Source organism: Sinocyclocheilus grahami, unplaced genomic scaffold (genome assembly GCF_001515645.1).
Source record: "Sinocyclocheilus grahami isolate Dianchi unplaced genomic scaffold, SAMN03320097.WGS_v1.1 scaffold884.1, whole genome shotgun sequence".
Taxonomy (NCBI): domain Eukaryota; kingdom Metazoa; phylum Chordata; class Actinopteri; order Cypriniformes; family Cyprinidae; genus Sinocyclocheilus; species Sinocyclocheilus grahami.
Window position 1 is genome coordinate 211,637 of NW_015506063.1, and position 27,585 is coordinate 239,221.

Here is a 27,585-nt window from a genome sequence, read left to right on the forward strand (position 1 = left end):
CCACCCCGGGGTTCGAGCGCCCAGTGTCCTGTGATTGCAAATGAAGCAACCGAAAACAAAAGAAAAAGATGAATCATTGCATGTCAAAGTGATATCATTGTATAGGTACACGAAATCGTTTATGCATGTTCCTTTTCTTAGTGCATATGCTCTTTGCAGACCACCATCAGGACCAACAGACCTCTTATTTTCACCTCTCCCAGACTAAGAGAGGCCACCCTCCTTTCAAAACTCACATTGATTTACATTCTGAAGGGACATTGTCAAGTTAGAAGCATAAAATGTTTGTTTTTTCCTATTCAATGGCGTCCTTCAGCAAGCAACAACTGGATCCAATTTCTGATGCCCATTTTGCCTGGATACCCAAGTCTGTGCATTGTCACTTCATGAGACTTATCCTCTGGAAGTGCTCCAGGCAGGAGAGGTGAATACCATTTTAAATTTTATATCATATTTATATATATATATATATATATATATATATATATATTTATATTTATATATATATACACATATATATATATATATTTATATTTATATTTATTTATAAATATTTACATATATATCTTATATATATGCGTGTATAAATATTCATACATTAAGGATTTCTGTTAGAGTCTTTACTTTGGCGATATGGGGGGGATGTTCTGCTCTTTTCCAGTGTGTCTGGAACCTCCCTGGGGGGAACCGCGATGGCCAAAAGGAGGGCGTCTCTGCTGCTCCCGTAGCTTGAACCCCCCTGTACTGGTTCTGGGGGGTCCATTGCTGCGAGAAAAGCTCTGGGAGTCACGGGCCGGTCGGCCCTCCCTGGCCTTGCAGTTTCCCCCCGTTTCCTGAGGCCTCTCCTGTTTGTTTGCAGGACTGGAGGGCTGCTCCTCCACCTTGTTGACGCGCAGCTCTCTCAGAGGCTGTGTGCTTCCATTGTTGAGGCTGGAAGTGGATCCTGGAGGAGGGGGATCCTTAGGTGGTCGCTGGCATACTTCAGCGTAACTGAGCTTGCGAGGTTCCTGAAGAGAAGAGGAGAACATTTTAAAGTCTTCTGAATTAGCATTAGCCTTCAAGTATTGGGAGACACATCTTAACTACATATTCAAAGATATGTTACACAACTTTGAATAGCTGTGGTATATGGAAATGTCTGGGAGACTTCATTGAATCTGTCTATTTTAGTGTTGAGTTAGATGGAGGGGGTTAATGTATTTGACCATGTGAACCATATGTAAATGAACAAATAAATAAATGGCACATGATCAGCAAAGAAAAAAAATTAAAGAAAATAAATATTACTATTGCAAAATAGTATTGTACAGTAAAATAAAAGAGGGTATTAATAATAATAAAAATAATAATGACAATGTTACCCAACATCAGTAAAATTACAATACTAATATTTAGTGCCGTCAATTTCTTTGATTTCAAAGGTTCAACCATAGAAGTAACCACAGAAAATATTTATATTAATAAGATTATATATATTTTTTAATAGATTTATACACTCGGATCTTAAAATATATTAAAATTAAATTTTTAATTGTAATATTTCAAATATATGCAGACTCTGTAAAAATTATGAACGGTAGTGCATATTGATAATAGTTTTGATTAATTAGTATAAAGGGGTCATATGATGTTGCTAAAAAGAACGTTGTTTTGTGTATTTGGTGTAATGAAATGTGTTTATGTGGTTTAAGGTTCAAAAAACACATTATTTTCCACATACTGTACATTATTGTTTCTCCTCTATGCCCCGCCTTTCTGAAACGCGTCGATTTTTACGAAGCTCATCGGTCTGAAAAGCGAGGTGTGCTCTGATTGGCCAGCTATCCAGTGCGTTGTGACAAATATTTTTACTGTATTATGTAGTAAAAACATACATTACCCCGCATTTTGTGATATAGAATTCACATTTTCACAAAACTTTTCAAAAACAAATAAAAAAAATAAGTTACATGGTAGTAATATATTACACTGCAATATTTACACTACAAAAAATACATGTAACAGTAAACAAATATGTAAATATACAATAAAATGTATTGTAATATGTAGGAATACACTGTACTATGTAAATATAAAAAAATGTAAAATAAAAATAAAAACAAAAAACTTAAATCTAGAAACAGGGTGGTTTAATTTGTAGGACAGACTAGAAAGAATGAAAAAGTGGAGAGAGATAATGAGAAAAAGAATAGGGCCTTGAACCTAAAAAGACACTCATGCCACTAACTACTTGGCCCTTCTAAATATAACCATCAGCCTGAGAGAAGCTATAACTCACCAGCGCGGGGGAACTGGAGGGGGCAGTGTTAGATTGGGGGGCTGCAGGCGTGACCGAGGTGGCTTGAGGCTTTGGATCAGATGCTGTTGGGGCAGGGTTGGGTGGCACGGCTGCGACGGGGGCAGAGGTCACAGACGTCTCTTTATAGACCGGAGGCTCCACCTTCTCCGGTTTCTTCTCCAGGTGGTTGGAGCTACAAAACACAAGTAGCAAAACTTAGACACTAATAAAAACAAGATTCAGAATGCCAGCCATTTATAACAATCGCTTACCTGGAGGTCGCAGGATCAGGGACATGAGCAGTCATCTTGGCTACAGGCTGGGTGGGCCTGGAGACAGTCTCGCCTGTGGCTGGGGCTGCGGGACTCACAGCAGGCTCTTTGTTTGAATTCTGTTGCTGGAGAGAAATAAAACAACAAGCAATGAACAAAACAAAAAAAACAATCAGAGTGGTGTGAAAGCTTTTTATCTTATATTAACATACTTTTTCCCTATTCAGGCCCCATACAACATCAGAGAGGCGGTTCTCCAGCACAGGCTCCCCCTGCGGACTGGCAGAGCAGCCAGGCAGCGGAGGGAAGTTGGAGGCAGCCAGGTCAAACTTGGGGGGTGGTACCTTGACTTGAGACAGGGGAACTGGTCTCTGTAGAAACAAGCAAGAAAAAAAACAATTAAGGTGGCATAAATAGAAAGAGGTTTAACTGTAATCAGCAACACAATAAACAGAAACATATTACTGTTGTGCGATCATCCTCTCGCCGCCTTCGAGTGCCTCTGTATGTCGTTCTCCTGAAACAAAAGATTAATACAAATTTACAAAATGTGCAATCTGATTGAATTTGAATTAAAATGACATTCAAAAAGGTGAAACACGCCATAATTGCACTAGTTCACAAGGCTAAACTAAAATAAAATTAAAGGATTACATTTTGTAGGTCACATGGGATTTGGAAAGGAAGTAGGGCAGCGACTAATGACTATTTTGATCATTTATACACTACCATTTAAAAGTTTGGGGTCAGTAAGATTTTTTTTTGTAAGTCATTACTACCTTTATTTAGCTAGGACCTTTTAAACTGATCAAAAGTGACAGTAGACGACATTTATATTGTTACAATAGATGACATTCAGTATTAAGAGAGGAAAACCTGACAAACCTTCCACGTCCCACCATGGTACCATCGTCATTTGGATCATTGGAAGCTAGGTGTGGAAAGGATGAGTTGAGCTCAGTGGATGACAGCACTGGCCCGGCGCTGGAGGGAGGCTGAGGACTGTGCAAACCAGACAGTCCATCCACAAGAGCCACCGGGGACACAGTGGAAGACAGACCATCATTAGCTCTCGTCTGAGGCTTCACATGGTTCCTACTCAAAGCAGAAACAGAAGAACACATGAGATTTGCTTCCATGTAACTGTCCATACAAACGTTTTTTTTTTTGCTAAACATGTACGAGCATGGATGTAGATGATGGTCTTTCAAGCAACGGGCAACATGCAATGGCTCCAAAACAAAAATGGAGACAAACAGGGAAATTCATTAAAACCAGTATATTTTTTTCCTGCCAGTGAGCTTACATTGGCATCCATCACAATTTTATTTGTTTTTATGGTTTATTGCCTGTAGTAAACTCACTTCAGGCATTTAAATTAGGGCTGTAAATGGAGTAAAATATAAATTTTTTAGTTAATACATTTTTAGTAAGTTAACATTTAATTTAATGCAACATTGTATGCGCTAAAAAATAATATTTTACATTAATTCTGTCAGCCCTTATTCTAAATGTTTCTTTAAATGAATAAAACGGACAGAAATGTTTAAACACCACTCATGAAGATCATTCAACATAAAAAGCTGTTAGTGTGATGATTTGAGTGTGAATATAATAGACAAAAATAATTAGTTAACAAAATTATGCAAATTAGTAAAATAAACACAGGAAATGTAATTCTCTTTCTGACAGAAGTTGCAGAATATGCATTCTGTGTGTCTGAAAGATAGTTTGAAGTAAGGCGATAATAATTGCAATAATTCTTTACTCCTATAACCCTCCCCCACTCGTTTGGTTAGTAAACCAGAATTTTGAGCTAGAGAGCTGAACACCAAAGCTGGTATTTTAGCTGTCTGAAGAGGATAGTAAAAATGGATTGATGATTGTTGATATTTGAAGTTTTTGAAGCTGTACCTGAAGGCATTTATTACATTCTTTCTTGAATAGAGTGGAACACTGTGGGAACAGTAAAAAAATATCCAAGTGATCTACTGTAACTGCCTGCATTCTTACACCACAGAAAAGAAACTTGTACATGAATGAAACTTTCTAACTTCTTGTATCAAATACAAAAATGGGAATGCACATTTCAGACATCTTTTTACAATAGAGTACAACAGTGCCCATCCACTTTTTCAGCAACCTTGGTTCTAGAAGTATTTTAACAGTAATTTCCCCCCCCAAAAAGTCGTTGTTAAAGAGTTCTAACAGACAAAAAAAAAAAAAAGATACAAGACTGTGTACACACCGGCTTTAATGAGGCAAAGAACTACAATCCCTAGAAACATCGTGAATGACAAATTAAAAAGGATTTAATTTTTTATTTAAGTAGTTTGAGAGTGTAGGGAGACTGACTATCACATAATTCGCAGTGCTTCATGAGAGTGGATGGGCCCTAAAATGTTCTTTTGGCGTGAATTTTTCTGTTTCGGTTCTCTGACTGGTGGGAGACTTTTTGCAGAATCATGGATAATGTAGTTTCTCACCAGAAATTCTGCTGCTAAACAGTTATTTAAAATTTTTAAAAGTTGAAATAATGCAGGCTGATGGCTTCAATAAAAGCATATACCATTGATTATAACCTCGCAGCTCACAGTAATGCGGTCTTTTAACAGTTTATAAGTTATCTTCAATTCCCTTATAGAGACAATGAATTTACTGCCAGAGCCCTGTTGCACTCTATAGTGAGGTTAGAACTATACAGTTAATTAATTCAAGATAAACTGGTGGTAGAATGAAAGAGCCCAACTTGACCCACCGGTTCCTGCTAAAGGGACGGCTAAGGTTGAGAGAATTTGAGCCAGTTTTGTAGTGTCCAGCTGAGCTAAATCCATTGACGAAACCACTGTTGGGAAAAGGTGCCTGTGGATAACAGCATCAGTCAAAATAATGAAATGCAAAAATGTATTACAACAAAAATGATTGTCAGGTGCATGATTGTCAAACTAGAAAACTTACAAGGGGAGTCTCAAAGTATGGAGTAGGAGAAGGCGTCCAGGTAGGAGGTACTATGCCATAGAGTGGGTACTGCTGCTGGGGGCTGTAAACAGGCTGCATGAAGAGAGGGGAGCTGTACTGGGACTGAGTGTGAGATTGCTGAGGATACACACTGCAGTCCAGGCTGCGGTAACCATTCTTTGCAAAGAACGTGTTGATGGCTTTTATTCTGGCCTGAGAACAGGAAACACAAAAACGTAAGAACCCATCTGACATAAATTTATCACTGTACATTTTTGTAAAGAACTTACCATGATTGGTTTTCCCTGAAATGTCTTCACTTCTTCCCTTAAATATTTGTATGCCTGGATGGAGGAAACCCAATTAGTTTCCGATCCAAAGGCAAGCAATTTGTTTAATCTCTAAATAATAACAGAAATTCATACCTGTTGAGCGTCTGTATCCGATTGGAATGTAATGTACCAGTTGTTGTTGTGTGCAAACTCCACGCTTATTACCTTGGGACAGTTGTCATTCTTGAACAAGGCTTCCACTTCCTGGTGAGAACAACAAAAATGCACATAAATATAAGACGATCCAAAGATAGCCACAGCTTCTACTTCTTGATAACATTTCTCACCTCAACAGGAGTTGTTTCAGGGACTTCTCGCAGAATGATGATGCACCGCTTGTGATTTGGCCGCACTTTTTCCCCTTTTTCGTCAACTTGGACCATAGGAGATGCTGTAGGCGGTCAGAGTAATATTAATTTTTGTACTTTGAATAAAAATAAATTGGACCACAGATGCAAAATGCAAGCACGTACATCTGAGGACATCCAAGATGAGGTCCGTGTCGGTTGTAAGGACCTTGATTCCTTCCATGCTGGCAATAGTCCAAATAGGAACAAACTGGTCACTGTCCATTTGAGATATTAGATATAGATCTTTAGATAAGTTCTCCCTGTGGGATGAAAGAGGAGCATCTGTGAATGCAGCTGATGGGAGGAGAATGGCCGTAAAGTGCTGTTTACTTAGTTGCATTAAATTGAAAGCTTACATCGCATTACAGGGCTGCACTTACCTGGAGAAACAGAACTCCAATTCTTTTTTGAGAGACTCGCGCAAAGTCTCTTCAGAGACAGGCTGTTCATAAGGGAGCTTGGACTCCACTGCGTGTAAACAAACAGCATAAACAAAGGTAAATGTGTGGCATATGCCTACTGACTGAAAACACCAATAACAGACAGCAGTGATGGGTTCAAGAGATTTATCTAATTAACATGTACACATGAAACTTATATTTCATAATTGTGAACATCAAATACCATTAGTTGCTGTAGTGCGCTCAGAAACCGGGAAGCTTTGGTCAGGGGGGTCCATACCGTTCACCACACCTACTACAGTACCAGAGGTGCTGTTGTCCTCAGGAGTGGAGAAGCCAGACGTGTACAGTTTACCTACTGAGGTATCTAAGTGAACACAGAAGCAAATGACAGAGATAAATTATTAAAAATATTAAAATCATTAATATATAAAATATATTTATTTATTATTCGCTAATCAGTGTTAAGGAGGACCAGTGTAAATATAATCCAATGCATTTCTTAGGAGGCTTTTCCACTGGATACTGATTGTACATGTGTCGAAAATCAGCTAGATGCATTTTATAATGAACAGAATGCAGGGGTCTAGACACAAGAATGTTTTATTTTTTTTTAAGATTAACTACTTTTAACTTGACTGTCTAAAATGGCTACGTGTAGGGCACAAAACACTTTGTTGGGAAAAAGTGAGACAATGCACAAATGCTTTGCAACTACCGTTCAAAGTTTGGGTTCAGACAGTTTTTTTTTTAAATAAAGTAATACTTTTACTCAGCAAGCATGCATTAAATTGGTCAAGTGACAGTGAAGACATTTATAATGTTAAATTGCTATAATACTATAAATGTACAATAATAATATAAAGTTCTAACGCCGACGTCTTACGTCATCCACCACATGCTGCTTCCGTGTACAACAATGAGCGCAAGCTAGATTAAATTGATTATTACGTTTTAAATACGGTTATTTTTCTTACAAAAACGCATCGAATCGCTACAGGAGGCCTTTGTTCACCCCCCAAAGCCGTGTGAGACACTTTTTATTATGAATTAGGGATGTAACAATTACTGGTTTGACGATAAATCATGATAAAATTCCCCACGGGTAGTATTACCGTTTCATCTTTTAATTATTAAAACCTTATTAGATTACCGCGATTTGGACAACTTGCGATAAATAAATACCGTCCAGCATAAAGCACAGTTTTAAGTAACAGTCTCACGTGCGCACAGCACACAGAGTAGTTTCGTTTCGAGTGGCAGGGCAGAAAAGCTGGGAGGTTTTAAAAGAGTGCTAAGGGAATTATGCAAATTAATATATGAATGAATTAATTATATAATTGTACCTCTGAAGGTTCTGACTGTCTTCAGAAATGATTCGATGGCATTTTGTTTTCATCTTCGCTCCATGTAATACCTAAAGGAAGAGTTCTTAATCAGCAATACTGCTTTATCCACGGAGTTTACGGGAAACAGCTCTAATTCAGCTTTTCCATCAGCGCCACCTGCTGTCAGCGAGTGGATTTACACAGACTTATATTTACATTCAGCCTGTGTGCAGTTCCTGTCTGGCCAAAAACGGACCGAATTTACATGCCCTGCTGTACATTTTGACCGGTTGATGAAAAACAAGCTTATGTGGATTCTACACATTTAACCAATTCAGATAAGTTATCTAGAATTATTCATGGAGCAGATAAAAATACATATAATCATTTATTAATCAATTATCATTTTGACATATATCTTTTCTTTATTAAAAGGCTGAAATGTGAGGTTTACCTTTTTATTAAACTTTTTCAAAGCTTTATTTGAACATTTACATTAGATATTTTGACATGCTATTAAACTGTTGTCAGTCAAGTTGTCATTTAAAATCCGAACACCGTTGGTAATGTTATTGTTTTGGTGATTATGCAAACAAAATTTGTCATTTTATTTGTTGTTTGTTGATTTTTTAAATATAAAACTTGGTGAAGTGATTTATGTGTCGGTACTTTTTTAACATCTCCAGCACATTTGAACAATACCGTGATAATACTGATAACCGTGAAAATTTTGGTCACTATAACCGTGATAAGAAATTTTCATACCGTTACATCCCTATGATGGATGCCCTTTATTTCACTTCTTTTGGACTGATGCACTACAACACCTGTGGACTGCCATTAAACAGCTTGGAAGATCAAAGACAATTTAATATAACTGACTGGATTCGTCTGAAAGAAGAAAGTCATATAGGCTTGCCGCGATAGACGGTGCTGACGGTGATACCGGTGTTAAGCCGCAACACCGGTTACGTCACTTGCCCACCGCGGCACCGACCCCCACCGTCGTTTTGATTATTTATAGAAATAAAATAATTTAGTTCAGTAAAAGAACAGACACTACAATTAAAAACTGAACGTGGCTGCTCAATGCAGCGTGCCGAACGACAGTCGCATCACAGATCAGATTTCATTTCTCCAGAGAGGAGAGTGAGTCGAGCTGACTGACAAGAAGAGTGAGATGAGACAGACAAGACGATCGCGGATGATTTAGTTTCGAAACGCAAAAGCGCCTGTTTGGCAATATTTTGGATTTTGAAAAGCCTTTTATGCCGTTTATCTGAGGTGATTTTGGAAGTTTTTTTTAAACATTAGTTTCTTATTTAATTGATTCCACATTATTTGCCGATTTTTACTTTATTTAAACTTTGTGTCATTTATTTACTTTATTTGACATCAAGGTGTATGCCGTGCCTCCAAGCTTTCTTACTTGTTTTGCTAATAAACGTTCTACGTTTCTTATTTATTTGGTTATATATTATACATGTTTACTTAGCCTAGTTCCAGTTTTGTATACCTATTTAAACTTTATGCAAGTTATTTTATATTAGGCATAGCCTGCCCTATAGTATGGTGTATTTGTTTTGTTAATAAAAGTTCTATAATTTTATATATAGGCTAAAGTGAGTTTGACGTTGTATTTTGTTGTTGCATTCAAGCAAATGACGCCTAACTGCCGCTAACTGAAAAGTGAAAGTAAAATGCACACGGCGCTTTCAAGCTACTTAAAAGCGACGGAAAGCAAGGAAAAGAGGGAAAATTCAAACAAACTAAAAATGAACAATTGCTTTATGCCGAATTGCCGCTATTTCAAAGTGAAAGTAAAATGCGCACGCCGCTTTTACAAGCTATTTAAAAGCGAAGGAAAGCGAGGAAAAGAGGGAACGCCCCTGCCCCCATATTACCGGTGTTGTCACAGGTCGATTAACCGGTGGGAAAATTTCCTCACCGTCACAACCCTACTTGAGGGGGAGTAATTCATGGGATAATTTTCATTTTTGGGTGAACTAACCCTTTAAAAGCTGAAGAATTCCAAATGAACTCCGTTATTTTGACAGGAAAATACAACCAAGAATATTGTTTATCTGTAGCGTGTTATTTCTGCATGGTATGCAAGACTCTCTCGCTCTCTATCTCTTTGCATGTGTGTGAGAAGCAGTGCTATCAGCAAAGTGTGTCTGTCTAATAATCAGATAGAACTGTTAAACAAAGGAATTAAAATGTATACAAAAAAGTATTATAACCATTGCTTTTATATTGTTAGTAATAGAAAGGCAAACATTATAATACTTTCTCGTTTGCCGTCAGCATTCAGCAAATACGCATTTATATAATTTAAACAAATCTTTGAATGTCTAATGACCATCTAATTTCAAAAACCTTGCAAACTTAGTCGAATCCAGCTGTGAGATCTTATGAAGTGTGCATTTATATCCTGCATGAACCCTAATGAGCACGCGTGTGCTCTGCGTGACAGTCGGTCAGTGCGAATTAAATACGGACAGGAGGAGAGTTCAGCTTCACCTGAGACGCGCGATCGACAAACTTTAAACTCGTGATTTCAAATTATGCTGCGCTTCATGCTTTTGCCCAATGTCATATTAATGTCATTTTCACTGTGTGCTGTATGTAAAATGAATGTTACCTTGGCTTTATTTGAAAAAATGTGATTCCCAATGCACACAAACTTCCCAGAATACTGAGTGCCCTGTTGGTTACAGTGTTTACTACCCTTTTAATTATATTTTTATTAAATATTTGTGAAAAATACTTTGTCATTTAAAGTATAAGCATGTTTATTTTACACAATTATTTTTTAATCCATTTTCAAATTATTTCAAATTTCTTACATATTAAATAAAATAAATAAAATGATATCGGCCATCGGCCACCCTGCTTTCCAAGATATCAGCATTGGCTGTCAAAAAAACAGTATCAGTCGACCACTAGTTGTTTACCTTCAGCCGTATTGTTCTGTGACCAGGGGGAGGCCACAATGCCATCCACAGGAGCTTCACTTTGTGTTGCAGGGATCTCCTGCCACACCTTGGCATTAGGGTTCAGACCAGCTCCTTTAGCAGTGACCTGAACAATAGAAGGAAATGCAATTAATTAATTAAACCCAAAGGTTTGTTTTAAAATCTTCAAAAAGACATTTTAAAGTATTAGCGCGTTTATCTTGTTACATGCAAAACACTTCCTGTGCCGTTCCCATGACACCAAGGTGTGTCTACATGTCTTGAGTGACACTGAGAACAATGACAGATGAGCCCACTTAAATTGAGTTTCCTTAACACCACTTCACCTCCCATCAAAAGCAACCCAAAATGCCCACGGAGAAATCTAAGTGCTTAACCAGTTGTGAAAAATGGTACTTCAGTCAATGATAATAATTTGAAAATGATACCATGACAGAAAACGGGGCGTTTCCCACAGATATTAATACTGTGCTGGGATTTCTGTTTGCAACAAATGAAGAGAGTGCTGGGAGAATGAACTAAATACATCCTTCGTCAACTCCTGCAGTCAATACTAACACACAAAGGCAGCACGAGGTGAGCAGAATCACATGAGCTCATGTTTACAACACGTTACTTGCCAAAACTACAATTTTCCCACTGGTCACAAGTCCTGTCAATCAAGACAGCAGCAGTTTCTGTAGCAGAGGTTCAATCTTTCTCTGCCAGGGAAAGATTGACTGACAGCTCCATTTCATCCAAACAACAGACAGCTTTCACAGGACAAGCGCTGATCCACTACAACAGCACTATGGAGAGTGTGATTTTGCTTTTATACAACAGTTCAATAAATAATTTATATTGTGTAACATACATTTCAGACAAAACTTTGCCAGTTAGTTGTAGGTTTCTTGCCCACCAAAAAACAAAAACAATAAGCCAAAGTGTTTAGTTTCCAGTCTGGAACAGCAGAGTTCCCCGCACACTTGTGATCATAAAGTGACAGAGAACACTGTTGTAAAAACACATCATTAACATTTTTCATTTCATTTTAAAACACTGTGGAAAACCAAACTTTGAAAATACCTGAAATTATGGTAAATCATGGTGAACAAATAAGCATTTAACACTGTCCTCTTGTCCCCATCAAAACGGGTACTGAAGCAGGTGTAATGTAAAAAAATAAAATAAAATAAAAAAGGTTCCCATGTGTACATTTATTACACGTTTAATATTTTGGCTACAAATTGTGCATCCAAAATAATGAATACCTGCTCATTTGACATGGCCACGGGGGCGCCATTGGGAACCGCCACCTGCTTCCTAACCCTCATCCTCCACATAAACTATCAAAAACAGCTGTTAAGCTTTGTGAGCCTGTAACACAAACAACACTAAAAGACCCCCTAGGATACTAGGATAAAGTGTTTCTAGAAGATGTCAGCCAGAAGATTAAGGCCGAAAGCAGACGCTGTCATTCTCCGAAAAACAACGGGGTTGCTACGGGTCCTCCCAAGCAAAAGTGCAGGAAATATTATATAGGTATATTACAACAGAAGGACGTCGACTTACAGCTAGGCACGCTGAAACAAATATTTAATAATTGTTACTCAGAAACCCGTATAAACTCCCAAAGTCAGTGTTATAAACATAATTTGGAGTTCGTCTGTTCTATTCGGTTGCAACTTCACGAGAGCTCATGTGTCATATGACTGCGTGAAATAAGCTTATGAAAGCAGGCCGCTGAATGAACGTTGGCTTATTACAGCGTGTTTTACGGTTGAATATGCAGGCTAAAATCAGTATCCCTAGGCCAAATTGTGAATTAATCTAGAACTAACAAGCAAAAGGTTTGCATGTGTATCTTCGCTAGCATATGGGCTAATTTAGCTGGTTAACTCCTGTCATGCTCGACAGCCTTAAAGGGCCAGTTCACCCAAAAATGTAAATTCTGCCATGTCGTGTCAAACTTCCTTTATTCAGTACAAAACAAAAGGTTGGTTGGTTGCATTTAAGTTTATTACCATATCAGCTTCATAAGCCATTCTTATGGCAGAAACAGATTGAATAACAAATAAAAATGATATTTTAAATGTGAATTTCAGATTATTTTTATGCACAACTCTACATATTCTGTAAATGTATTTGTGACTACAAAACTGTAACATTTTTATGGGTCCATCTTAGAAAACAAGTGCTTTTATAACTCAAAACGAGATCAGTTAGGATGTGAGAGACTGACAGCCTCAGTCTCCATTCATTTTTATTGCATCGTTCTCCAGTGGAAGTCCATAGGGACTGCCCCTGTCATTCTGTCTTTGTGTTCATAAAGGGTTTTTGTACAACATGAGAGTGAGGAAATTACGTTTTTTGGGGGTGAACTATCGACTGTGAGAGAGAAAGCAATCTTAAAACCACAAACATGCTGCAAAGTTCAGCCGCAGATCAGAAATGTTTTTTATAAGCGGGACAATTAAGAGATTTATTAATCGTACTGTCAATTGCCAACAAGAAGCGTCTTCAACAACATGACCAGCTTGCAATTTAGGTGATGTCAGAGTTTGCAAGCTGTCTGAACCGACCGATGGCCTTATATAGCGAGAGATCATACTTCCTATGACCCTATTTATAAGAAGGGCAACGGCCAGAGACCGATCGTCCTGTTGGGGAGGGGTGAAGAGTCCCCGACTCACCATGACGCCTGAGTCTCCCCCGGTCCCGGGTGTGATCTCGTCCTCCCCACGGGTTCTGGGTCCCGGCTCAGCCTCCTCCTGCAGCTGCGGCTCTCCGCCCTGGTCTGAACTCATCGGCCGCTCCTGGCTCACCGCGCCTTCGTCGTTCTCTCCCTGCCCCCCTCGAGTCACGCTTTTTGCTGATCGAGTAACGTTAGTTTGCTAATACACCAGTATACGCACAGTAGGTGGTCCAGTTGTGTCTTTGTGTTCATAAAGGGTTTTTGTACAACATGAGAGTGAGGAAATTACGTTTTTTGGGGGTGAACTATCGACTGTGAGAGAGAAAGCAATCTTAAAACCACAAACATGCTGCAAAGTTCAGCCGCAGATCAGAAATGTTTTTTTATAAGCGGGACAATTAAGAGATTTATTAATCGTACTGTCAATTGCCAACAAGAAGCGTCTTCAACAACATGACCAGCTTGCAATTTAGGTGATGTCAGAGCTTGCAAGCTGTCTGAACCGACCGATGGCCTTATATAGCGAGAGATCATACTTCCTATGACCCTATTTATAAGAAGGGCAACGGCCAGAGACCGATCGTCCTGTTGGGGAGGGGTGAAGAGTCCCCGACTCACCATGACGCCTGAGTCTCCCCCGGTCCCGGGTGTGATCTCGTCCTCCCCACGGGTTCTGGGTCCCGGCTCAGCCTCCTCCTGCAGCTGCGGCTCTCCGCCCTGGTCTGAACTCATCGGCCGCTCCTGGCTCACCGCGCCTTCGTCGTTCTCTCCCTGCCCCCCTCGAGTCACGCTTTTTGCTGATCGAGTAACGTTAGTTTGCTAATACACCAGTATACGCACAGTAGGTGGTCCAGTTGAAGAACCTGAACTTATTGAGTGCTCGGTAATGAATGCTCAGAATGCGACCTGGCTGGCTAGCCACAGAATGGACTAATGTTCTCCTGCTAGCTAGCTGGCTAGCTATCAATGCATCGACGTTTGTCAACCGACGGGTGAAAATGACAGCGCAAGCGCCGAAAATAGCAAATTCGATCCTAACGTGCCTTCTTCTCGATCTACACTAGCGCCAGTGCCGTAGGGTGCATTCCTAAACGGGCGACCGAAGCGGACACAGGGGACACGCACCTTACCAATGAGTAGGCAGACATTAACACAGTCCGCCACCGTCCCACACTCCTTCAGCGACCTCTTGATACCCTCTGAAGTTGATCTGCTCAGCTTCCGGTTGGAGCAATGGCTTACAGTAGGCTGACTGCCAAAATAAAAGTATTTTTCTTTAATTTTACAACAGACACCCATGCAATTTTCTTGTTATACTTAGTATGCTTAGCCTTCTTATGTCACCAAGCCTAATTTGTTTTGTTTGTCAAAACATACTTGGCAACAGATCTCATTTGATGATGATAATAATTATTGTTTTTATTAGTAGTAACGTTTGTAGACGCAGTATTAGTACTGTTTTACTGATTCTTAAAGGGATAATTCCAAACCCATCACTTTCTTCTGTGGGACACTTTGTATTGGGATAGTTCATCCACAATTACAATTCTGTCATCTTTTATTTTAAATAGCATGTCTGAGAAGGCTTTTTCTGAATATAAGCAGATAAATCTTAGTAAACTCAGGTAAAACTTCTAAAATCAACTCCCCCAAAATACAGAGATGTTTTAACAGGCAGATATTAATCCACCAAAGGAACCATTTTAAAGTTTAAGAGGAAAAGAGTTTAAAGTAAAGGAGCATTTCACCCAACCAGTACATTTAAATTAAGACAATATCTCCTCATTTCAATAATGGAGGGCAATGAATAAACATACAGATGTATTCTAGCATTTCGAGGATGATCCATTCATGACTGACGTCTGGTGGTAAACATTGATCTTTGACTGGACAATTATATAAAAGTTTACTTTATATATAGGAAATTAATCTTTCTTCTCTAAGTAATTTATATTCAGTCAGTTTTTGTATCAGATAAAATAGTGCATGAGCATGGGTTCAGTTGCTCATACTTTTATATATGTAAATAACAAAAAATATTTAATAGGCTTGAAAAATGCATCTTACATTTCATTCCCTCCAAAATGAAAATATATTTATTAAAAAAAACGTGTAACGAAAACCAAGAGCATTTAACAATAAGATTATTTTAATTTGCATGTTGCAACAGCGTTACCATAAATACTATAAATACAAACAAAATGAAAGAATAAGACATAGACAGATGAACAAATCATTTAAATAAATAATTCAGTCATTTCATATGTTTGTTGTATGTCTGGCTGTCCACATTTTTGCTCATGATTACTTTGTGAGAGTCATGTGCACTGGAGGCTTCTTGCTGATGACATGCTCCATAAGAGCGTGTTCAGAGGTGTCCAGACTAATCTTGTACTTGGCCAAAATCTTCATAATAGGCCTCAGCTTCAACCACCACTGGTTCTTCGGAATACGGTGTCTGTGGGAAAGTGATAAGGGAGGGACTTTGTGAAACCGTTATTAATTAACAAACTTAGAAATGACATGCATTTAATGGTGCATGATAATGGAAGATTCTTACTCAAAATCGGTTTGTTCCTTCAATTCAGCCAGAGGCTGTAACACCAGTCCTCTCTTCCTCATGCCCAACACACACGCAGAGTCTGGGGTGTTGGCAAAGATTCGCCCTGTACAGACAGTCAAAAGGGGAATACATTTTTTATTTATAAGTAGTTCTGAACACTGACAAATAATTAAGGGATAATAAACTGTCAGCAGGTCATTGTTGCAAAATAATAAATAATAATAAAATTTTAAAAATACTATTTTTTAAGACTCTCTGACTGAACATTATTACAATCTTGTACTTGGCCAAAATCTTCATAATAGGCCTCAGCTTCAACCACCACTGGTTCTTCGGAATACGGTGTCTGTGGGAAAGTGATAAGGGAGGGACTTTGTGAAACCGTTATTAATTAGTGGGGTCACAAACTTAGAAATGACATGCATTTAATGGTGCATGATAATGGAAGATTCTTACTCAAAATCGGTTTGTTCTTTCAATTCAGCCAGAGGCTGTAACACCAGTCCTCTCTTCCTCATGCCCAACACACACGCAGAGTCTGGGGTGTTGGCAAAGATTCGCCCTGTACAGACAGTCAAAAGGGGAATACATTTTTTATTTATAAGTAGTTCTGAACACTGACAAATAATTAAGGGATAATAAACTGTCAGCAGGTCATTGTTGCAAAATAATAAATAATAATAAAATTTTAAAAATACTATTTTTTAAGACTCTCTGACTGAACATTATTACACAGCTACATACGTGTACATGACATTGATTTGAGCTTAAATAATTTTAGAGTTGTACACTTTCATTCAAAAGTATGAAGTCAGTAAGATTTTTTAAACGTTTTTGAAAGAAGTCTCTTATGCTTATCAAGGCTGCATTTATTTGATCAAAAAATAAAGTAAATTATTTTGACTCCATTTCAATTTTAATATCATGCTAGTTTGCCTTTATTTGAAATAGAAATACGTTGTAACATTATAAATGTATTTACTGTCACTTTTGAGCAATTTAATGCTTTCATGGAAAATAAAAGATCCAACATTTTTTTTCTTACTGACCCCAACTTTTTAACAGTTGTATTTTATATGAAGCTTCCGCTAGAAAAATTGACCATTCGAATGTACAGAAAGATTGGCCAAATCAACAAGATGAACAGTGTAATAACATTAAAAAATATTGAAAGTAGCAGTGATTTCGAGCAGACTGAGATCGAGCATTACCATGGATGACAGTGAATATTAGGAAATATCAAACCGCACCATGTCTATAACACTCCTTCAGCTTCTCAGTCAGCCAGAGAACAGCCTTAGCACCCATCTTGGTAGCAAAATTTCTGTCAAAAGGAGTTGGGGTGCCACCCTTGAAAAAGAACATTTGTCAGACAAAATACAACTCTTGATAAATGTGCATTCTTGATTTTTATTAAAATAAATATATATATATATTTTTTTTTTTTAAACATCTAACCTGCTGCATATGGCCAAGGACATTCTTACGGCAGTCAAAAACCCCCTTTCCCTCCTCTGAATACAGGTTGAAGATGAAATCGGTAGTGTAGTTGGAATTGCAGTTTTCATTTCTACAAGACATGTTCTACTATGATTCGCTGTAGCAATTGATGAATGCCAAAGGTGCTGTTGGTAGAAACTATTCAAGAAGTCTCACCTCAAAAGTAAAAACAAACTAAACTGGTAAACATTTACGAATACTAAATGACAAACCTGAGAATTAAGCCTCTCTTAACAGTGGTCTTCATCTTCTCAACAAGATGTTCCACATTTCTCTGTAGACATCAGTTATTTGGAGACATTCAAACAGAATGGTTCAGTTTAATCCATTTTGAGTGATAGCCATTCATTCTTTTTGGCATGCGAGTTGTTTGTTACCTCCAAGTCACGAATGCCAAATTTCTCTTCATATATATAAGCAGCATCAGCTCCTGCAGAGAAACCAGCCATTGTGGCCAGGTAGCCGCAGTATCCTCCCATAGTCTCAATGATGAACACACGCCGCTTAGTTCCTGCTGCCGACTGCTTGATCCTGTCACAGGTCTACAGAAGCCTCATGTGAGGACATACCCAACTAAAGAACAACCATATACTAGCTCACACAAGAATTAGATTTATGTTAAGATGAATAACCAATAAATAGCCATTTTGTTGAAAAATTAACAATAAAACAGGCAAGACATTGCTAGTGAATAGGGTAAAAAAAAAAATAGAATTAAAAAAGACATCATCGTTTCTTTCTTTCTTTCTTTTTTTTTTTAAACAAAAGATTTTGGATATCTCTTTTTTCGTTCCATTAATCAGAAAATACTGTCAACAGCCATTAAAAAAATTCACCATGTTTTTAGGAATAAAATGTTAAATATATGTCAGGTAAATTATATATTAACAAATTCCTCTGTAATAACCTTCAGAATATAGATAGGAATAAAACTGTAAAGTTTGGTGTATGTTTCACTGGTGTAAGTTCTACTAAAGTGGATATTTATTGCGCAGTACAAGAGAAAAAAAAAATGTAATGCCTTTAAAGATACAGTATGTGTTGCAATTAAAATCTACAGATGCAAATATATCTGAAAGAAGTTATGGAAACAAAAAAGCCCAAAATCTCAAAATTGTCCATGAAATATTTGTAGAAATGAATTAAATTATTTAAAAAATAGTGGCTGATAATCAGTATGGTGTTTAGATATTGTGCATCCAGACAGTGTGTGCGCTGTATCTCTAACCGTGGTGATGGTGTTAAGGGCGGTGTCGGCTCCGATGCTGAAGTCTGAGCCGGGCACATTGTTAGATACAGTAGCAGGAATGATCACCATGGGAACACACAGCTCTTCATACTTCCCTCTGCCTTGAACCATTTCCAATGCACCTGAAAATGCCTGAAAAGGGGAATTTTAATGTGACCTGAAGAGAATATGGACAGAATGAGGAAAGAACAGGACATGGACATTATATTGTATATTATGGACATTTTATTGTGTATTATATCATTACATTTTGTCACTTGCCTCAAAACCCCCAATGATGACCAAAGCGTGAATATTGTACTTGGCAATATTCAAGCTGATCTCCTCCATGTACTTTCCAGGTAACACTCTGCATAAACAAAAGAGAGGAACCTTTGAAATATTGCAGAACCAAATGATGATAAAGAATATCTAAAGGTGTGATCAGTACCTTTTGGTTCCCAACTCAGAGCCACCTTTCCCTGTCCAGTCTCCAACAGTGTTCCAGGTGATGGGCTCAATCTAACATTATGTTGGACAGAATATGACTACAAGGCTTTCTAATGCCCTCACAATTGATTCCATTAAATGCTACAGCATAGCTACCGTTTAAAAATGTGGGGGTCAAATAAATGCAGCTTTGATGGGTGGAAGAAGCTTTTTTCAAAAACATTAAAAAAATCTTAGCGACCCCAAACTTTGAAACGGTATTCAATTGGTTAATGCCGCTTACCTTTTCCTCAGCCAGACCTTCAAAGCCATCATGAATGGCCAGCATGTTGTGACCCTGGATGAGGCCGATCCTGACAGCTGCACGTACAGCTGCGTTCATGCCAGCGCAGGGAGCACCCACGTTCAAAATAGCCACATTAATGTTACTCTGATGAAGAAAAAGGTGTACAAAGAAGAAACGTGTGTTAAAAATAAGAATAAAAAGCTAAGATATAAGAAAAAAAATAATTAATTATGAGGAATATTCTATTTATTTATTTATTACTTTAATTAAAATTTAATTATTTACAATTATTTCTAATTTTATATTTGAATCTCCTCACCTTTGTCTCTGGGGGGCGCACATGAGCCAGGAGCTTATATGTGTTCCAGTTATTCTCAAAACTCCTGCACAAGCAGACATTCTTGAGTTTGAATCATTTAATAGTGATAAAATGAAAGAAAGAAAGAAAATATGATATTTCTAAACATACCTTCCCCTGAGCTTTATAGCATCGTCAAATCGACCTTCATTCATCGCAACAGTGACATCCTTGGTCTATATTTTGGAGAAAAAGAAAGAAAGAAAAAAAAGGAAAAGTATTACATATCATTGTCAGGGGCATTGTTTGTACTCCAAGTAAATACTACTGTGCCCCAGTAAAACAGTATAAATCCTTGTCTGTCAACTGTGCTTATCGTGTACCGACCTGAGATTTTTATTTATTTTTTCTTCTGATATTTCAGCAATCGTGTCTCATGTTTTTCCATCAGCTGTTCAGAATGAGAACAAGCGATGGCAGATTCTCAAATGAATCACGATTTTGACCTATTCGGTCAAACGGTCTAACATTGTTCACGATTCAGTTTGATTCATTTGAACAGTTCATTCACGCACAAGTCATTTGCTACAGATTCTCACATCGAAATAGTAAAAGGATGTTTTTAGAAGTCAGAAAACAAATATGAGGTGGATATTTACCTACAATTCAAAATGGCAAAAGTCTATCGTTTGTCAGCGATGAAGCAGCTCCTCACAGTGCATTGAGCTTGTGAACAACTCTGTACTGCAGGAAAAGTCGATTTATGTCTATTTACATCCAAAACAGTATAAAAAAATTTAAAACAAAAAAAAGAGTGTGAACACTTTTGATGGGGGCCTGTGATCATAGTTCATTCTAAATCTGAAGCTAGATCATATCTCAAATGTATGTACTGTATACACACCACTTGCACACACTCCATCAGAGGGAGTCTGACAGCCTGGTTCCCAGAGAGACTGACCACACAGGCAGGAGTTTCTGGAGTGGCTTCCAGCAGAGCCATTACAGCCTCCACACCCATCCTACTGCCCTGATATACAATAAACACCCACATTTAAACTCTCATGAAATAAAAATGGTGCAGATGATTGAAAAGTGACAAAATGAGAAGAGGGACTACTCACTAGCACTCTGTCAAAAGCGGAGGGGGTGCCACCTCTCTGCACATGTCCGAGGATAGTGGCACGAGTATCAAAGCCCAGACTCTTTGTCACCAGCTGTATGGGAACAGATAAGCTGAATTAATATGCACTTAAAGGCAGCAGTTACAAAACTGTGCTAGAGCGTCTATTTCGAGAGTATGGGTGGTACAGAAAGGTCAGGGGTTAAGTTACATCTTTTAGCTGGTCACAGGTGATTGGTTTCCCATCTTTGTTGATTGCTCCCTCAGCCACAATTATCACATTCAGACGAGAACCCGCATTTCTGGTCTGTTTGACAAGAGACAAAATCATCAATCTTTAGGGAGCAAATCAATCAAACATTTTTTGTTTTCCAGTCAAAATGTGCTTAAAACCAGATTAAACAGTGTAAGATAACTTAAAAACAAGAATATTTTGCGAGTTATTTTTCTTACTCTATTGGTATTTTTTTTCTTGATTAAAGCACAAACATCACAAATTCTTGTTAATTTATTACTCTATATATATGTATTTTTTTAATTTATTACTCTATATATATATATATATATATTTTTTTTTTTTTTTTTTTTTAAAATTTTAAAAAAAAAAATGAAAAATTAATATATATATATATATATATATATATATATATATATATATATATATATTTTTTTTTTTTTTTTTGAAAATGTATAGAAAAGCAATGATGAATTAGAAAAATTCTTATATGAGATGTGATGTGACTTCTCCAAACAAATAATAAAAATATGAGTAGGAAAATAAATAAATAAAACAAAGTATTTCTTCTGACAACAAGTCTTATGGTTTTACAGTTTTGCTTTTCCAGTAAATTTACACTGCTGTTCAAAGCTTTGGGGTCAGTAAGATTTTTTTTTAGAAGCAGAAATTAACAGTTTTATTCAGTTGGATGCATTAAATTGATCAAACATGACAATAAAGACATTTAGATTTTTTACTTTCCGTTCATCAAAGAATCCTGAAGAAAAAAAAATGTATCAGTTTCCACTAAAGCAATAAGCAGCACAATTGTTTTCTGATATGTTTCTTGAACATCAAATCAGCATATTAGAATGATTTCTGACACTGGAGATTGGAGTAATGGCTGCTGACACACACACACACACACACACACACACACACACATTGGGTTACCATGTTTTATGGGGACATTCCGTGGACATAATGATTTTTATACTGTAAAAACTATTTTCTATCCCCTTACCCTAAACCAACCCCTCACACAAAACTTCAGTAGCAGTATTAACATTGTGACATGGCATCTGATGCACAGAAGTGACATGTGCCGATGGATTGTGTCAGTGTCACTGACATTAAATACATATTTAAAATATGTATTTAAATATTTTGTAAAAAGTAGGTTATATAAAGCAAAACATATAATAAATATAAATACATGACACTAGACAAATATTAAGTGCGTGTGTTACACAGTCTATGTTATACTCTAGCGGACAGTGAGGTGCCGCAACAATGTCAGTGACACTGACACAATCCATCAGCTGACACACACACACACACACACACACACACACACACATTGGGTTACCATGTTTTATGGGGACATTCCGTGGACATAATGATTTTTATACTGTAAAAACCAATTTTCTATCCCCTTACCCTAAACCAACCCCTCACACAAAACTTCAGTAGCAGTATTAACATTGTGACATGGCATCTGATGCACAGAAGTGACATGTGCCGATGGATTGTGTCAGTGTCACTGACATTAAATACATATTTAAAATATGTATTTAAATATTTTGTAAAAAGTAGGTTATATAAAGCAAAACATATAATAAATATAAATACATGACACTAGACAAATATTAAGTGCGTGTGTTACACAGTCTATGTTATACTCTAGCGGACAGTGAGGTGCCGCAACAATGTCAGTGACACTGACACAATCCATCAGCACGTCAGTGCACATGTCAGTGAAAACCAGAAATGTCACCAGATGTGCCTCTGAGCATAGCGACATGTGCCAGTGGCTTCCGTACGTCAGATGCCATGACACTTAATGTTAATACTGTCTCTCCAAAACTTTCTGCATTTATAACACTTCTTTCTGTGTGATTTATAAGCTTGTTTCCTCATGGGGACCAAAAAATGTCCACCCAAGGTCAAAATTTATTGGTATTACTATCCTTGTGGGGACATATTCCCCATTAAATAGAGAATACCAGTACTCACACACATACTCAAACAAACTTAAAAACAAAAAAAGTTTTATTTATTTATTTTAAATTGTTATAATAATTGTATAACATGCCTTGGTGAGCATAAGAGACTTCTTTCAAAAAATAAAACAAATCTTACCAAAACCCCAAACTTTTAAATGGTAGTTTATCAAAAATATATCATTTTTGTTTGTGCATTTCTTGCATTTTGTCAATTTCTTTGTACCTCGGTGAGTCTTCTGCACAAATGATCCTCCCACCCGTCATCTGGGGGCATCTCAGGAATAAACACCCAGTCAGCACCACATGCAAGAGCAGTAACCAGAGCAAGGTAACTGAAACACACAGACACACACACACATTGTACTTAGCAAATGCAAGCTCATTTCAATTCATTAAATGTGAGATTCTGGCATTTAAACCATATATTAGGGACTCTGGTCTCAGTTTCAGTTCTGTTGCACACGTACAGTAAGCTCACTTCAGTGTATAATCAAACAGACATACACAAGCACATTCTTACCCACAGTGTCTTCCCATGACCTCTAGGATGAAAGCACGTTGGTGACTGTGGGTGAGAGCAGAGGTCACAGTTTAGGAATAAATGCCAAAACAAAATAACAGAAAACACTAAGGATCATAGCTAATATTTGATCAATTGCATATATTTGTGACCTTTGTGCTGTTGTGGTGATACTGTCCACCACCTCAATGATACGATGTAGGGCAGAGTCTGTGCCGATGGTCATGTCCGTTCCGCAGAAGTCATTATCGATAGAACCAACCATACCAACGATATTCAGATGAGATGAAGCTTTGGCCTCCTCATTTTTGATCTTACCTGTGTATAAATGGAGAATCTGACTGTCAGATCAGTACAAGTTGCAAGTTTGGGATACATTTTTTTTTTGGAAAGAAATTACTATTTTTATTCAGTAAAGGTACATTAAATAGATCACAAGTGACTGTAAAGACATGTATAATATTATGAAGGATAATGTTATGTCACTTGCTATTCATCAAAGAATAGAAAAACCAATGTATCTCAAGAAACAATGTTTCTTGAGCAGCAAATCATACTAGAATGAAGATCACGTGACCCTGAAGACTGGAGAAAAGCTTTGCCATCACAGGAATAAATTCGATGTAAAATATATTAAAACAGAAAACTTAAAATCTTAAAATTATAATTAAAATAAAACAAAAATACATTGAAATTCAGTACAGATTGTTTACCTTTGCTGATCAGATCTTTCAGCAAGTCACTCCACTCAGTGCGAAATATGTTGGCACCAGTCAAACTGCCATCGCCACCAATTACACAAAGGTTAGTGACGCCTAGTTTGACGAGATTGTAGGCAGCCTTCAAACGCCCCTCTCTGGTCTGGAAATCCTTACAGCGGGCACTGCCAATGACTGTACCACCCTTCAGACAGACACAAAGAAAAGAGACAATCATAGCACTGCATAGAGTACATTAAAAAGTCGCATTGAAATTAAAACCCTAGTATGCTAGGAATAATAAACCGAATTTAATCAATTCTAGCATCTGAAGGCACACCAGCTGTAGCATCATGGACACACTCTCCCATGTAGCTGGACGGATGTGATTCCCTCCATCAACCAATCCCTGATAGCCCTGCACATGGTGAACAGACATGACATCAACAACACTGTTATCAGGTGTGACTGGCATGGACACTTTTGTGAGCATTCTAATAAATGAAAATGTACCTCATGGACAAAGAAGACTTTGGCTCCAGTGTAAAGGCCAACTCTGACAGTGGCCCTCACAGCCGCATTCATCCCTGCAATAGTCAAGAAAACATTCTTCATATCATGTCTTTAACTACAGAGATACACAAGGCTACTGAGAAAGTAAGGAGAGATACCTCACGTGACATTTCATTACTTGACCACATTGTGGAATGGTGTGAACAAGAGTGTCTGAGATCTGTGAGCTCAGCACTAAAGCTTTAGGTGTTCGGATGGTGCACAAACGCAGTTCAGTGTCTCTAGTTTCAACAATGTGCGCCTGTGGAAAATCCTGGTACTCTCCATAACCTTATGTCATTTCAGAAGAAGGTCACTGGAGATAAATTTAGCCTTCAATTATGGAAATAGGAAGAGGGGGACAAGAGCTACAGGCTATAGCTAAGGGCTACAAGAGCATTGACCTTAATGGACCAGAGCAATTCAAAATATTAAACATGTCTTTTTGTCCTATTTTCTGCCTACGCTTCTCAAATTTTAACTTCATTATATATTATTTGGGGTAATTTATCGCATCTTCCAATTGAGTACAATTCTTATTACATTCTATTTCTCAATGATAGATTAGATAGATAGATAGAAAACTGGTTTAACAATTTACTCTCAGCAATTGACAAACTGTGTCATCTAGCTTTGAACATAAAAAGTGACTACAACAATATGAATAGTGTATCTGAGGGGGAAAATTCTTGTTTATAAAGTATACAAAAATAGTCTAAAAACTCCACCAAATCTACTATGATCTAATTATCCATGCAGGTATTTCTTTGAACACCCTCTTGGAGACCACCATAGAGACTAGCACAAAATCTAAGAGGTATTACCTTGGGCATCACCACCTGACGTCAGTACAGCAATGGCCCGTCCGACCCCCATCTTTGTCGGATCGACCCCAGCTGTATTTATGTTAGCCATGGTTCAGGTATTCCAGAAATTGGTGGCAGAGGGAATAGGAAAAGGAGGCGAATTAAAGACGTGTTTGCACCGTCTCTCAAAGCAAGGGGCTCCAGAGGGAAGGGTTTAATAGGACGGTGTTCCAGCAATTTGTACCCACCCCCTGGATTTCATTTCACAAACACAGACGCGTCAGTAGAACACACCCTGACTCAGCTATATATAAAGTAACAACTTGAATTACACAGCAAAGGTTACATGCTTAATAAGAAAAAAAGAGATCAAGTTGGCCATGTCTCAATGTTACATAAACAGTCTTAATGTCATGTTTTATTTGAATATTTATAATAATTTATTGAATTATTAAATTTAATAATTTATTTGTATTTGTATTAATTATTAACTTATTTAAATGTGGTTTTTGACTGAACCAATATAATTGTAATTTTTATACAATTATATAATATAATAATTTGTTATAGAATATACTTTTATAAAATTTGATATAAAAAAATAAAATAAAATAAAAAACTCTTCAAAATGAGAATATCCTTAATGAATTTTAAATTTAAATGAAGTCTAATATTTTAGTGTATTAAAGCTCCAGCACCAAATAATATTAAACGATTGCATAAAGCACATCTACAACATTGCAATAGTATAATTCAGGAAAAAAAGAACTCAAATTTATAATGACAAAACCTAATGTTTATATGTACATTTATTATACAATTCATACAAGAGACAAGTGGAAAGCACACAGTGTTTCCAGTCAATGACAAATTCAGTGTAAAAATTATGAAAGTGTTCAATATTTAGAGATTTTGCATTCAGTTACGTTGTCAACACTGAATCCCACCAAATATTGGGTCTATCCAAGACTTTGCTGCTTGTGGAAACTGTAGCCAGATACATCGGACTGTCTCAAAATTGCAACTAGAAATACGGTTTCAGACAGTCTTACATACACAGACTGACACATGTAATGTGTTGTGTGGGACATCTCCCTTTATGCTCTGATAGAGGAACCTGAAGGGACAGGACTCAGACGTACAGGAGAGGACAGGCCAATGGGTAAAAAACACTGTAGAGAAGACAGAGATAAGATGTGGTTACACCTTATTTTAAGGTGTCCTTGTTACAGTGTAATTATACATTTAAGTACCGAGTAATATTAATTAACTACAAGTACTTACTATATGGTTAGGGTTACTTGCATGTAATTATGCATACTTAATTGTTATTATAATAGTAAGTACAGTACATGTAACATGTGTAACAAGGACACCTTAAAATAAAGTGTTACCCAAGATGCATTAACAGCTATTCAGCTTGACAACCGGTTTAGTAAGCACAATGATCACTCACTGTAGAGTCTTGAAACAGAAGTGTGGCAGCCACCGGGTTGCCACAGCGGGGCTGCAGTGGGCAGGACAGCCGGCGAGAAGTATACGTAGCACATTCCTCATGCAGAAACATCTCCTCCAGAGGAGTATGACGCCGCCGCAGAGCAGACACAGCAGTAGAGTGCGTGACAGTAGGATCTACAGAAAGATGTGGAAATGCATTTAATGCAGTATGCACTTCTACAACTGCTTAAAAGTTTTCAGGGTGTAAAAAAAAAAATATATATATATATATATATATATATATATATATATACACACACACATACATAC

At 37.4% G+C, this 27,585-nt stretch overlaps 3 protein-coding genes across 9 annotated transcripts in view; all 3 read right to left on the reverse strand.

Annotated features, from left to right (window-relative positions):
- Positions 1–567: 567 nt before the first annotated feature.
- On the reverse strand, positions 568–14,806 carry larp4aa (La ribonucleoprotein 4Aa). 4 transcript variants are annotated; one of them, XM_016248545.1, is made up of 17 exons: positions 14,702–14,806; positions 10,877–11,003; positions 6,815–6,958; positions 6,571–6,658; positions 6,314–6,450; positions 6,128–6,231; positions 5,934–6,044; positions 5,799–5,852; positions 5,509–5,721; positions 5,309–5,412; positions 4,465–4,506; positions 3,436–3,645; positions 3,016–3,067; positions 2,763–2,921; positions 2,551–2,675; positions 2,279–2,471; positions 568–1,007 (listed from the first exon to the last, which is right to left on the reverse strand). In XM_016248545.1, the coding sequence occupies exons 1-17, from the start codon at positions 14,717–14,719 to the stop codon at positions 621–623; spliced, it is 2,268 nt and encodes a 755-aa protein (XP_016104031.1). In that variant the 5' UTR covers positions 14,720–14,806; the 3' UTR covers positions 568–620. The 4 variants fall into 4 exon arrangements, with proteins under 4 accessions (XP_016104031.1, XP_016104028.1, XP_016104029.1 ...); XM_016248542.1 differs by lacking the exon at positions 14,702–14,806 and adding an exon at positions 14,190–14,418; XM_016248543.1 differs by lacking the exon at positions 14,702–14,806 and adding an exon at positions 13,570–13,706.
- A 969-nt stretch (positions 14,807–15,775) lies between these two features.
- pfkma (phosphofructokinase, muscle a) lies at positions 15,776–26,034 on the reverse strand. Its single transcript, XM_016248546.1, has 22 exons — positions 25,837–26,034; positions 24,974–25,047; positions 24,801–24,878; positions 24,476–24,665; positions 23,915–24,080; positions 23,763–23,807; positions 23,466–23,574; positions 21,231–21,326; positions 21,021–21,113; positions 20,801–20,926; positions 20,068–20,132; positions 19,918–19,981; positions 19,596–19,742; positions 19,314–19,384; positions 19,145–19,232; positions 18,863–19,015; positions 18,012–18,176; positions 17,847–17,908; positions 17,593–17,704; positions 17,385–17,484; positions 16,591–16,696; positions 15,776–16,029 (listed from the first exon to the last, which is right to left on the reverse strand). The coding sequence occupies exons 1-22, from the start codon at positions 25,925–25,927 to the stop codon at positions 15,876–15,878; spliced, it is 2,355 nt and encodes a 784-aa protein (XP_016104032.1). The 5' UTR covers positions 25,928–26,034; the 3' UTR covers positions 15,776–15,875.
- Positions 26,035–26,637: 603 nt separating this feature from the next.
- Positions 26,638–27,585, reverse strand: part of LOC107563632 (uncharacterized) — a 9,073-nt gene continuing 8,125 nt past the window's right edge. For all 4 annotated transcript variants that reach the window (XM_016248548.1, XM_016248549.1, XM_016248547.1 and 1 more), the window contains 2 exons: positions 27,275–27,450; positions 26,638–26,990 (listed from right to left, as the gene is read on the reverse strand). In XM_016248548.1, coding sequence (XP_016104034.1) covers positions 26,916–26,990; positions 27,275–27,450 — 251 coding nt within the window. In that variant the 3' untranslated portion in view covers positions 26,638–26,915. The remainder of the gene's footprint in view (positions 26,991–27,274; positions 27,451–27,585) is intronic.